General features: G+C 46.3%; 1 protein-coding gene across 2 annotated transcripts; it reads left to right on the top strand.

The window, feature by feature from the left end:
• The first annotated feature begins 879 nt into the window (after positions 1–879).
• Positions 880–12,288, top strand: gdf5 (growth differentiation factor 5). Of its 2 annotated transcripts, none has more exons than XR_009931421.1 (2): positions 880–1,172; positions 10,184–10,321. XR_009931421.1 is itself a non-coding variant. In XM_062470287.1 (2 exons), the coding sequence occupies exons 1-2, from the start codon at positions 7,847–7,849 to the stop codon at positions 11,071–11,073; spliced, it is 1,581 nt and encodes a 526-aa protein (XP_062326271.1). In that variant the 5' UTR covers positions 7,500–7,846; the 3' UTR covers positions 11,074–12,288. The 2 variants fall into 2 exon arrangements, 1 of the variants encoding a protein (XP_062326271.1); XM_062470287.1 differs by lacking the exon at positions 880–1,172 and adding an exon at positions 7,500–8,537 and having other exon boundaries at positions 10,184–12,288.
• The last annotated feature ends 399 nt before the right edge of the window (positions 12,289–12,687 follow it).

The following is a 12,687-nucleotide window of genomic DNA, read 5'->3' as shown; positions in this document are numbered from 1 at the left end:
CCCCGTTACGTCATTGACCAATGAGAGGCCACACACTCAACTCTCCCTTGCATCACAATTTACCGTAAATACCGTAACTACATATGTTTCCACGTTTTAGTTAGGCTAATGGTGATTCTGACATTATTCCTGTACACAATAATATATCTAGGATTTAACGTAGGCCAAGAAGCCTACTTATTTGATAAAGCAATATGTATTTTCTCCTACATGTCGCTTTCCACTGCAAATGCAAAAATATATATTTTATTTTACAGTGAACCGAAAAGTAGGCTAGTCCCAGTTTGTTTTTTTTGACTGACGTAATCGTCGGGAAGTCACGCAGCAAGTAACCTAGTTTTTCCCTGTATAAAACCCCAGGACAGATGTAATTAAAAAGTTTGAAAAGAAAGTTGTCCTTTCGTAACGTCAGATAGACAACGCCAGTCTCGTAATTTCGTTTTCATTTCAGTCTTTGAAATGAACCAGGGATTTCGACTAAAAGTCACTCAAGAATGAATGATGATCTCAGGGGACTTTCATTTTAGTTGTGATTTCCTCCTTATGAAATGTTGGAATATTGTTTACAATAAGAGAGAGGTAAAATAAGATGAAGGGTGATTATATTTATTACATACTGTTCACAAACACTGGTAAGGAGGGAGGTCAATCACAACAGGTATCATCAATTACAATATGTTCCTGCTGGCTGAGGAGTTTGTGAGTAGCAGAAAGTCCCACCAAGATTAAGCTGTACTGTCCACAACATCAGACAAGGTCTAAATTTAGAACAAAACAAAATTCAAATACAGAAGCTGACCTTTAGAAACAGGATATGGGAATTTCCCTATGGCTGAACCTATTGACGCGGATCAGATCTCAGAGGAGAAACAGCCCGTTCAGAACAGAAAAGGGATGGGGAAGTGAGGGTTGGTGACGTAAGTGAATTTCCCTAGTCGGACCTGAGGAAAAGTGGGACAGCAAGCTGGGTCTAAGGGACAGTACCATGTTGGCCTGACATCATCAAAAAATAGTAATCTCATTAACATGTGGTAAAGCTGTTCTCAGTGGAATCCACAGAGAAGATAAACGCGACGGAGACAAAGAGAGAAAGAGAGAGACAGAAAGTCACCGAACGACAAAGAGACAGACTGACTGATTGAAGGAGACACGGATAGAGACAGAGACGACAAGTAAGTAAGAGACCGAGTAAAAGAATGAGAATGTGTTTGACGGATGTTGAACCAGATAAGAGGAACTTCACTACGGACGTGTAGGATGTATCCATAGGATATATGTACTTCTCTCTCTGCATTGAATCCCAGGCAGCGGCTACAGTAATGCTCCACCCACAGTGACGGCTGTATGGAAACATCCCGCGTCATGTCCCTTGAAAGATAAATGTAGTATTTGTATGTCAGAGTGACATTACAGCTGCCATGATGGTGAAAGAAAACATAAAGTGACCAAGAGTACATGAACAGGGGCAGCAGTTTCTCTATTCCAGGGAAACACGAGTCTCGTAATTATTAACCTCAGAATGAATCAGGACCTGGTAGGAAACCAGAACCTAGTTGAAATATAATTACTGTCAAATGGCTGGGCAGTACTCGATTACAGTAAATGTGTCATGTCAAATATCCAATTGATCGGTCTTAAACATGCAGATACTAAGAATAAAGAAGCATATCAAATGCCCTGTAAATGATGTGACCCACGTCTGACTGAAGGCCATTATATATCGGATCTCAGCTCAGTAAGGGTTGACAGATAAGCGTAGAGCAATTACGACCTCTAATATTTTTGTTTGGTGCTTGGAGGCCCCCTTTTGACCAAATAATGATTTGACAACTGGTGATCAGAGTATGTCATATCACATTTGTCCACAAGGTGGTGCTCATTATCCAGACTTACTTTCTGAGACGGCAATTGTCATGATGGTATACAGACCAACGACACACTCTTTTCAGGATGTCAGTATAAGTGCTTAACTATCAACAAAAACATAACAAAATAACTCAAGTCAAAACACCAATTATCCAAATTGCATTCAATTGTATAAAAAAGTTCAACTGTGTTTTAATCAGCTGGACACAGCCTTATAACGTTTAGAGCTTGTGTGTCAAAGGATAGACAGAGCTATTAGGACTGTGTATGTGTTTGTGTATGTATGCGTGTGTGTGTATATGTATGCGTGTGTGTGTGTGCATGTGTGTGCGCGCAAGCAGGAGAGCTTGTGCATGCTCTGTGTGTGAAAGGTAGGCCTTGATTGGCTTCAGGCAGCAACAGCAGCAAAAGGGGGAAATGAGTGTGAATGAATGTTGCTTTGAAATCAAAGAGTGGAAGACAGATGAAGGGGTGCAAGTCAGCTGGACAAGCAGGCAGTTGGACTCATTATTAGTGATTGAGCTCAGCCTGTTTCATTAGCAGACTCTCCTCACACAGTCGCAGCTCTGTTACACTGTGCCAGCGCCCAGCGCTCAGGTTTATTTTATCATCTTAAATCTTAACAGTTAATACCTGTATGTTTCCAGCATAATATTGTCTCTGGCAGAGAATGCTAGAAAATGTATCCTCACGAAAATAAACGTCTACATCCCTAGCTCAGGTGGTGCGAGGGCCATGTGCTGCTAGGAAGGGGCGGGGCCGGGGAGGAGGGGACGGGGTGGAGAGGAGAGAGAGAGATGGAGGAAAGGAAATGCACAAGGGGAGCAACAGAGACGGAGGGAGAGAGGGGGAGGAAGGAATGAAAGGGAGAGACTGGGGGAAGAAGGCAGACAGGAAAGAGGGAGCAGATGATTGAGTCTAAGAGGCTGATGACGGACTCGAGAAATGACAGTTGGAAAGCGAAGCGGACGGGCAGGGAGAAGGCGAAAAAGGAGGAGGGGAGAGAAGAGAGGGATAAGAGCATAGAAGGATGCGGATGCGTTGGAGCGACTCTTCTTTGGCTCAACACTTGATCTGTTATTTATTAGGGCCTTGTACAGGCAGGCAGCACTGGGCAGCAGTGAGAGTAAAGTAAATGTTTCCATGCCAGAGGTAAATGACCACTCAGAAGCCCAGGCACGAAACACAAACACCTGCTGCTCAGGTGGAAAAGCAGGGCCCCAGAGCCAGGTACAGAGACTTCTTTCTTCTAGCCAGTCAGGTAGGCAGGTAGCAGGGCTGGGGAGACAGATGGAGAGGGGGGGGGGGGCAGACTGGCAGGGAGGGGAGGGGAGAGGAGGAGGGAGATGCAGAGGCAAGGGCAGGCTGAGATGGGGAGGGAGGGAGTGGGAGAGGAGGAGAAATATGGAAAGAGATAGGCAATGAGGCAGCAAGGCATGGTAGGGAGACAGGCAAGGAGTCAAGGAGGGAGAGGCACACAAGCTGAGAGGGAGGGAAGGAAGGATGGGGAGAGACAGGCAAGCTTGGAGGAACATAGGTAGGGTAGGCAGGGAGGTGAGAGGGAGAGAGAGAGGGAGAGGGAGAGGCTGACAGGCAGCCAGGGTAGGAGGGAATCCAGCAGTGATGGAAGCAGACAGCTGCATTTGATACAAGTTTTGTTTACTTTTGCCTGTAAACAAGCAAAACAGAACACAGCTTGTAAATATGTTTGCTACTTACTACACCCAGATGAACAGTGAGTCAATCCAAGCCTCCACATCCCTGACTGTGAACTACGTTCAACCCCCAACCCAGCCCCACCCTCAGCTTACCTAAACACTGTGACGCTTGATTGCCTGTCACAATTACGAACTGTGCCTTTAAACCAGCTGTGTCCATTACCTATGCGAGGGCGTGGGCAAACCTCACCAGTCTCTTGCTGGATGGTTGCCAGGGGACAACGCCAGGCCATAATATATGATCACTCAGGGTAACCAAATAAATCCTCCCAGGGGGAGGGAACATGACAGGGTCGAGGCTGAGTGAGGAGGGGGGAGGAGGGGGGTGGGGAGGGGGGAGGAGGGATTGAGGAGGGGGGTGGAGTGGGGTTGAGGAGGGGGTGGGGAGGGGTTTGAGGAGGGGGTGAGGAGAGGGGTGGGGGGTGGGGAGGGATTGAGGAGGGGGGTGGAGTGGGGTTGAGGAGGGGGTGGGGTTTGAGGAGGGGGTGAGGAGAGGGGTGGGGGGTGGGGAGGGATTGAGGAGGGGGGTGGAGTGGGGTTGAGGAGGGGGTGGGGTTTGGGGTGGGGGGTGGGGAGGGGGGTTGGTTAACCCAGACATTTCTCTGCATAAAGAAAAAACATTTTCCAAAAGGAACACTTAGTGTAAAAAGGGTCATTGTATTCCCCCGAAGGTCAAGTCCAATTTTCTAGAAAGGAAGTATACTGTACTACTATTTAGGGCTGTCATGATTTCCAGTCTCAGTATTCTACAGACATTTATTTTCATTTTGGGTCCTGTGGGAATAGAACGCTTGATAAAACTTCCCACCCATACACCCCCCCCCCCCCCCCACCCGTAAACACCCGACCCCCACACTCATCTGGGGATGGTTCCTGGCCTGCGTGCTTCTAATAAACTGTGTTTACCAGTGATCCATGTTATATTGTTTAGCCCACCTGGATCCGGTCAGAACCCTGCATGGATTCGATGGTTTCAATTGGTTACACCAGGAGACAGAACATAGCCTAGAGGGGGCACTGGTGTATATGTTTAGACCTGGACCCACTCAGGGCCAGCGTCACTGTGCTGTCAATTATCAGCTCGCCCACAAGCCTGGGATCAAACCCCCAGTTTAACCAGGCCCAGATGGGGTCCGGGCGGACCTGCTTGGGCCTGGGGACCTGGACAATGAGGCCTGTGTTGGGCTGGTGGTGAGGTGGATCTGTTAGATGTGTACCTGGAGGGAGGGAGTCAGGGGGTTAGGAAAACACGATCACCTGGAGACCCTCCAACTTAGCCAGCTACCTACTGCAGCCACTCACACTGCTGTGTGTGTGCTACAGTAGCTGGTGCACCATCATGTGAGAGGTATATACAGGAATCCTGTAGGAGTCGTATGTGGTAAATGGGTTGTTTCATGTGGCTCTTTCGCGACATGAAGTCTTTACTATGAAAGTGGCTCCTTTGAATATAGAGTATAAGACATAAAGTCTGTCAAATGTGTGTGAGATTGAACATGTTTTTGATGTATTATGTTAAATATCCTGTATGATTCATGGTTGCCTCTCCATACATATGCGATATCTTGTAAGTATCTGTGTCTGTTATTAGTTTAATGTGGAATGTACAGATATATTTTGCAGACTTGATGTATCTTTAATTTAGGATGGCTCCATAGGTCTTCATCTCAGACACAGGAAGTCAAGAGGGGAAGGACAGGAAGTCAAGAGGAGAATAAGGAAGCGATTGTAGAGTTTTCCAACCCATGGAAGTGAAAGGCCCTGGGGCAGCAAAGCAGAAATGTCACCCCAGTATTAATGTGGAATAATTCAGTTTCAGTTTCATCTACTGTAATTCATTCATTTTTGTTTTTGATTTATGTTGGGTGACTGAACCAAAGCAGACAATCTCAACATTAATCATGTATTTGTTTCTCAGGCCTTGACCCCTGAACGTAGAGTTCTCACAGTAAAGCTGACTAATATTTCTGTACAAGGAGAGAGTTATAATTTTTTGCTTAGTTTAGAGACCTGTCCAGCCTCCACCATGGAGTCAAGGTGGTTGGTTGGTAACGAATTGACTCTTTATTTTATTGGGCTGCGTTTATGGCAAGGCCTTTCTCCTTCTGTGGTTTCTGCTCTGAAAGTCATGCCGTCTCAATGGCAGCCATGTACACACTTACCCCCGCAAAGTTATTATTACCCACCCGTCGCATGGCAATACTTGGAGGGAGCACAGTGGCACATTCACACAAAGGCAATGTTCTTGTCCCTGCATGCCAGCGAAGCGCAGGCTAAACCACATTTCCTCTGGGCTTTTCCAAACATCCTGAGAACAGAGTACTACCCACTACACCACGGACAGCTGGCCCCTGAATGTGCTGTGCTCACCTTTCTAAAAGAGCACGGGCAAGGCAAGTGCTGAGGTTTTATACCACAGAGTGTGTTTATATGTGTGTGTCTGTCCAGGGTGTGTATCTCTGTACAGAGTGTGTGTGTGTTTTCATGGTGTGTGTTTGACCAGTGTGAATGTGTATCGTATATATGTCTGTGTGTGTGTGTGTGACGGGCGTGATTGTGTGGATATGCGTGTGTCCAACATGAGTATACGTTTACGTGGATGTGTGTGTCCAGCCAAATGAATGTGTGTTTATCTGTGTGTCTGTGTCCTGAACTTTACCCTGAGGATAAACAGAGAATACACATCGTAGGTTCCTTAGATACTGTACTCTACACACTCACACCACTTACTACTGGGTTGAGTAAAACCTAAGACTGTGCGTGTCTGTGTGTCTGTGTGAGCGGGATGACTTAACTTACCGAAAACATACTTATTTAACTGACCTGTACAATCTCATTCTGTGTTAGCTACTGTGTCTGTTTGTGCAGTCCACTGCTGTCTTCTTCTACCAGGTTCCAACTATTTCAGGTAGACCTGGGTGAACAGACGGGGTCATGGAGACTTTATGTCCAGACTGTGGCAGGCTCACTTCATCCCCCATGTTAATTCATCATCTCTGTCTCGACTGGCCTGGGAGAACCTAAGCTGCAGCAGGTAGAGGGGAGAAAATACTGAAACATAGAAAAACACTGACTCCTATTTCATGCCTCCAGAGACCAGCCTGCCTGCCAAATTTCAAAAGTTAACCCGGGTTTTGGCATCTAATTATTCCTACAGCACAGTCTTAGCTAAATTTATGACACCAGAGAAGTTGGCTTGTCCTGTGCCATTATAAATTAGACGGGCAAAGGACTTTAGAGTCAGAGCTCATTCTGGACTATGGAGACGTATTCAATCAAACAAGATGTGCAACTTGATCAAATTAATCAGAGCAGGGCTAAAGTCGATGAAGTTGCACATTTGAAGATCTTTTTTTCTTCTCAGAATCACATGCATTTCCATGTATTGATGGAACATGTCTGATGTTTCTAAAGTCTGTGTCTGGCTGTCAGACCTCAAAGACAACCGAAGCTTAGGCTTATGACTAGCCTACCATGTGTTGCACACCTACAGTAAGACTATCAAATTGAATCCCAATTATTATGGCCCACCATTTTATTTCAGAGTTTTACACACCACTCTGGGCATCTAGTAACTGTGCCCTTTTCACCTCCATGTTGTGAGTGTTAATATAGGGAGCTAGAGCAAACTCTCTCTTCAAATGATCTAATGCAAAGCTCTGGCTTTGAGTGTGGCTTTATGTGGCATATGAGTCACTGGTGGAAAGAGCAAGGAAGATTTGAAAAGAAATATCGCACTTAAATTAGTTTAGACAGCATGACATCAGAAGCTAATTAAGCAGCTTTGCGCTGGAATTCCGTTTCCAATTCCTCAGTTCAGGTTCGAGGAGGGTTTTCTGAGCACCTGCAGGTTTGTGTGTGTGTGAAATATTTTCACTGGACGGCGTTCAAACTTTGAAGGGGAAAAAAAACTGCGGCAGCATTACGCCATTCTTCCCTCTTGGAAAAAGTGGGATTTAAACAGCTCTCTTACAAGATATCCAGCAGAATAGTTGGAGTTTAAGGGAAGTCAAGTTTCTCTTGTCCATGCTAAGCATTTTCTCGCACTACTCTGGAAAGCGGGACCTGCGGCATGAGATTCGCTTCACTATGGTTCTGGATAGCGGATCTGAGAGTAACGGTTTGCATGGTCGCTTTTACTCTAGAATACTTAATTCTAGTCCACATCTCCACTTCTCCAAACTCGTTCATGTTTACCTCTTTCAAACGGGAAAAGCCTGCGCGCATTTCTCCCTGGGAACTTTACAGAGGTAGATCAGAGGATGAAAGTTCTGAAACGTCTCCCTCTTTTACTGGGGTGCTGGACTCTCGTATACCTGGACCTCATCCTAGCGTCACTGAGCCATACCGGGGCGGCACAGCGTGCGCCCAACAGCCGTGGCGAGGAGCATACAGGCGGAGCAGGTGACCGCACTCAACTGGGAACCGGTTGGAAGTCTCCTAATTCTGCGAGGATCACGCGGATTCGGACAGGACCCCCGTTAATCAAGGGCGAGGTGGCCAAGGGGAAACCTGTGGCATTCGCGCCAGCATCTCGCGTGGTAACGGGCAGCCGCGCTCGCGGGGCTATCAATTTAGGGCGCAAGGAGGCTGCGCGCTCTTGGGTAGCCGGGGATACTCCAGTGGCTCTGAACGTGCACCTGGTCAAAACCAGCGGCATTGGCACACCCGGGAAAAACACTGGAAAACCTGCAGCAAGGGCGGCAACACCAGTACGCAACGGACCGAACAGAGCTGTCGTTACGCAAAAGCTTAGTGCTCCGGCAGCCCTGAGGAGTGCCAAATTAACGGGCAAGCCTAGCGACAGAGACTCCACTAAGCACCCTCTGGTGACACCGCACGACTACATGCTGTCACTGTACTGGTCGCTGTCTACCGGGGAGGTGAACACAAGTGTACTACATGAGGCGGGCTTGGCCAACACGATTACGAGCTTCGTAGATAAAGGACAAGGTAACAGCGTTATGAGCCCGGTTATCCAAAACGATCTGAATTATTTATTTCTGAAGTAAATCTTATTTTAGTGATATACGATTAATTCAAATAAACACAAAGATGTTATCAGTGGTTTATCGTTACAAAAAGGATCAATTCGAAATTTTAAATGTTTTCAAGTTTTACTTGCTTACAGGTGTGCAGTCCCATTGACCTCTGTGATATTAGAGTTATATTTCAATATCAACAGTAAAGCAAACTTAGGAGCTTCTTATAAGTGGGCATCAAAGAAGTAGCCAGTGGATTTTCATGCATCAGGGACTTAGTTACCAAACTCTTCAACTGTAAGAGAGCTTCAGGTCTATTCAATTTCCTACTACACCCATAACCTAAATGCCCCTTGTTGGACAGTTTCCAGGGTCAGAAAACATGCATCCCAATTTATTTTAATTTTTAATTTCCACACTCCGTTTTGTATTTAATTTATCTCTGCGCACATTTGGAACTGCTCTGTTGGTGTCTTTCTATGTGGGGGAACTTAATCAAGTGCACCCCAAGTGCTTGACAGTATTTGCGAACAGTTGAGTCAAGTATGCTGGCCCCTTGGTAGTTTGATGTAATGGTTCTGAACCTGGGTCTCTTGGTTCTGTCAGGGTGTCAGTAGCCATCTGGAGCCACACCAGCCATGTGATTTACAGCCTCCAGATAGTAAATAAACATGGCTCCCTGCCTCAAGTAGGTGGCCCCTGTGTAATGTTATCTTTACCGTGTAAAACTGTTTAAAATGATGTTTAAACGACGTGGGTTTAATATTTCTAGCTGCTAAAGGTTTACATTTCAAGCACTTAATGTACTTTTAATTCACACGTTATTTGTCTAGCGCGTCCTCAGCAAATTGTTCCTGACCCTTGTGGCCTAGCGGGGCTGTGGAGGACGTAACTGATGCCCAAGCAGACGTCACTGTCCCCCTCATTCCTGGAACTGAACTCTCCTTTTACTGCATCCCCTCCATCGCTTCCCTTTTTCGTCCCTCTAGTCTTGTGCTAATTCAAAATTATTTCTTTCTTTCTTCTTCCTTTTCCTCTTCGTCTTCTTCTGAGTCTTTTTATCTCTGGTTTGGCTCAATGAGCCACAAGTCCCTCGACACAGACATTGTCGATTCTCCACCCTCTCCACGGGTAGAGGCCGGTCTATTCAGGTGGTTTGTGCTCCCTTTCTAGCAGATGTCATATGACGTGCTGGTGGGTCTAGTGGTAAATAGCTGCAGGTCCATAATAATGGTCTGTTTACAGTTCAATGTGGTCTGCAGTTTGCAAATGTCTGGTTTTAATGTACTTTTGAACGCACACTGTGCCTGAGCCTGGATGGAAACGATGGCTTTCATTTGTAACATGGGCTTCACTTGCTGCTGCTTTCCCTCACTGAAAACAAAGAAAAACATTGCACACCGCACCGCTCCACTGTGTGTGTGTGTGTGTACATGCTTGCGTGCGGGATTGTGCGTATGTGTCCACTTGTGTGATTGCATCGTGTGTCTGTGTGTGTTAAAGCGTGTGTGTGCGTTACGAGAGAGGCCACATTAGCACAAATAGCGGGAACGTGTCAATATTAGTGTTATCCTTGCCCTTGACTCTTTGTCCGCCTGTCCTGTTCCTGTGTTCCAGATGAGCGGCAGCCGCAGCTGAGAAGGCAGAAGTACTTCTTCAACATCAGCTCCCTGGAGAAGGAGGGGCTCCTGGGGGCCGAGCTCCGCATTCTCAGGAAGCGCCCGGCGTCCGACCCCCGCAAACCCTTCCCGGCCGGTGGAGGCTCGGACCCTGGCTCTCTGAGCCTGAAGCTGTTCACCTGCGCTTCAGGTAAACAGAGGCCCACGCTGCTCCACACACGCACCGTGGAGGACCACGGCACGCCCAGGTGGGAGGTGTTTGACATCTGGAAACTGTTCCGGAGCTTCAGGAACTCCCCCCAGCTTTGTCTGGAACTGGAGGCCCAGGAGAGGGGGCCGGGGGGGCGGCCGGTGGACCTTAGGACCCTGGGGTTCGGCCGCCTTGGCAGGCAGACCAAGGAGAAAGCCTTCTTCCTCGTCTTCGGTCGTACCAAGAAACGCGACCTCTTCTACAACGAGATCAAGGCACGGTCGGGCCACGACAACAAGACGGTCTACGAGTACCTGTTCACGCAGAGGCGCATGCGCCGCGCCCCAGCCACCAGGGTCGGGAAGAAGCTGCCCCAGACCAAGCCCCGGTGTCACCGGCGCCAGCTGCACGTCAACTTCAAAGAGATGGGCTGGGACGACTGGATCATCGCTCCTCTGGAATACGAAGCATTCCACTGCGACGGCGTGTGCGACTTCCCCATTCGCTCGCACCTGGAACCCACCAATCACGCGATCATACAAACCCTCATGAACTCCATGGACCCCGATTCCACCCCGCCCACTTGTTGCGTGCCAACGCGCCTCAGTCCAATTAGCATCCTCTACATTGACTCAGCCAACAATGTGGTGTACAAACAGTATGAGGATATGGTGGTGGAGTCGTGTGGGTGCAGGTAGCGGTGAAGAAACTAGAGAGAGAGAGAGTGAGAGAGAGACAGAGAAAGAAACCTATACAAAAGAAGTTAGAGAGAGACACACACAAAGAGAGAGAACCATAGAACCATAGTTTTGTGTGTCAATTCATACGACAGAGATAGAGAGAGACATGGAACACACTCAACTGAACACTCAGCAAGGTGGTGGAATTATATACAGTATATTTGAAGGATCAGATTATGGGGATATTATCTGTCAGGGAGCCATACAGTCAAATATACACCATAGAGGGTATGTACAAGACACAGAGGAGACTTTGGAAAATCTAGATGATATATGGTGTATATCCACTGGCCTGAGTCAGAAGCTATAAGGATGACCAAACAATAACTTTGTTCATTCTATGGCCTGTTTTAAAAAGCATTTCACTACAATACTAAGGCATGCCCGAGGATTTTTTGCAGCTCAGTAATTCACTGCTGAATGTTGAATTAAACAGGGGGGAAACCATATCATATACAGGATTATTGATTATCACGGTTAAAGCCATAGTCTGTAAAACGGAATGCCCCGAGTTTAACCAAATGTTTAAACTAAATGACAAAGTCTTTCTGGATGATAGTAGGAATAAAAACCATTACGGTATTTATAAATCATAATCTGGTACATTTCATCATTGAACAATTCTGGAATTAGCACAGACGGTGGCTTTAACCTCTAAGCGTTTCAGCTGCAGTTCCATTTGTCACCACTAAGGATTCGTCTGCTCGCCCCACCTGAGTCCATGCCCTCGCACAGCCTCTCCGTCACAGATGTGTGAAGGCATGTCCGAATGTCCTGTTCCTCCTAGAACCATGTGATGTAAGCATTTCCTTTAATCAAAGCATGTGCATGCCATAGGTATTGCCAGCTCAGACTCAACCGTTGAGGCCTGAAAGAGGAGAGAAGAGGAGGGTGATGGCGGAAGACTGGAAAGGCGAGATTTATGAGAACACAAGTTTGGAAGCCACTTGATAAGATTTATGATCAAGCTAAGATGTTATGAATTATGAGGCATCCATTGATTTCTCCACTGAGTAGTTTCTGTTCCAGTAAAAAAAAAGAAGAAAAAAAAAGAAGAAAAACTATTCATTAATACAGTTATTGAGAGTATTACTTTTAAGATGTATACTTCAAATATGTGTTCTTTATGTGTATCATGGCTTTGAATTAAAGTGAACCTATATTTGTTAAAGATCATGTTTCTTCTGTGAATTAATTTATTGTAATTTCAAATAACCAGAAACCCAGACAAAAGTCCAGACATTGAAAAATAAGGTTCCCTTCAGATTGGCACCTGGTCTTAATTATGACACATTTCCACACATTAGTCTGTGTGAGTTCAAGAGCGATTAGGAAAGCAGCTGATCTGAATCATATTTAAGGACTGTTCCTATGATTTATAACAACACAGAGCGCATTAGAAGTTGACAGGAAATGAAACATAACGAACAATTGACTTTACGATACACTCTGTTTCCTTGAACTCCCTGGTTTGACCTGAAAAATACAGTGGATTTAGATTTTATTATAGGCAGCAAAAGTGAAGTTTGATGTACAGTCTAATATGCCTGCATAACATTCCCCTACAGTCAT

This window comes from Osmerus eperlanus, chromosome 1, assembly GCF_963692335.1.
Source record: "Osmerus eperlanus chromosome 1, fOsmEpe2.1, whole genome shotgun sequence".
Taxonomy (NCBI): Eukaryota; Metazoa; Chordata; class Actinopteri; order Osmeriformes; family Osmeridae; genus Osmerus; species Osmerus eperlanus.
Note: the sequence above shows the minus strand (reverse complement) of the source record. Positions and strands in the feature narration are given on the sequence as shown.

Excerpts from the sequence above, each read along its gene's own strand:
- gdf5 (XM_062470287.1), top strand. The coding sequence starts at position 7,847 with ATGAAAGTTCTGAAACGTCTCCCTCTTTTACTGGGGTGCTGGACTCTC. Across the intron at positions 8,538-10,183 it reads CTTCGTAGATAAAGGACAAG|ATGAGCGGCAGCCGCAGCTG; the intron begins GTAACAGCGTTA and ends CCTGTGTTCCAG.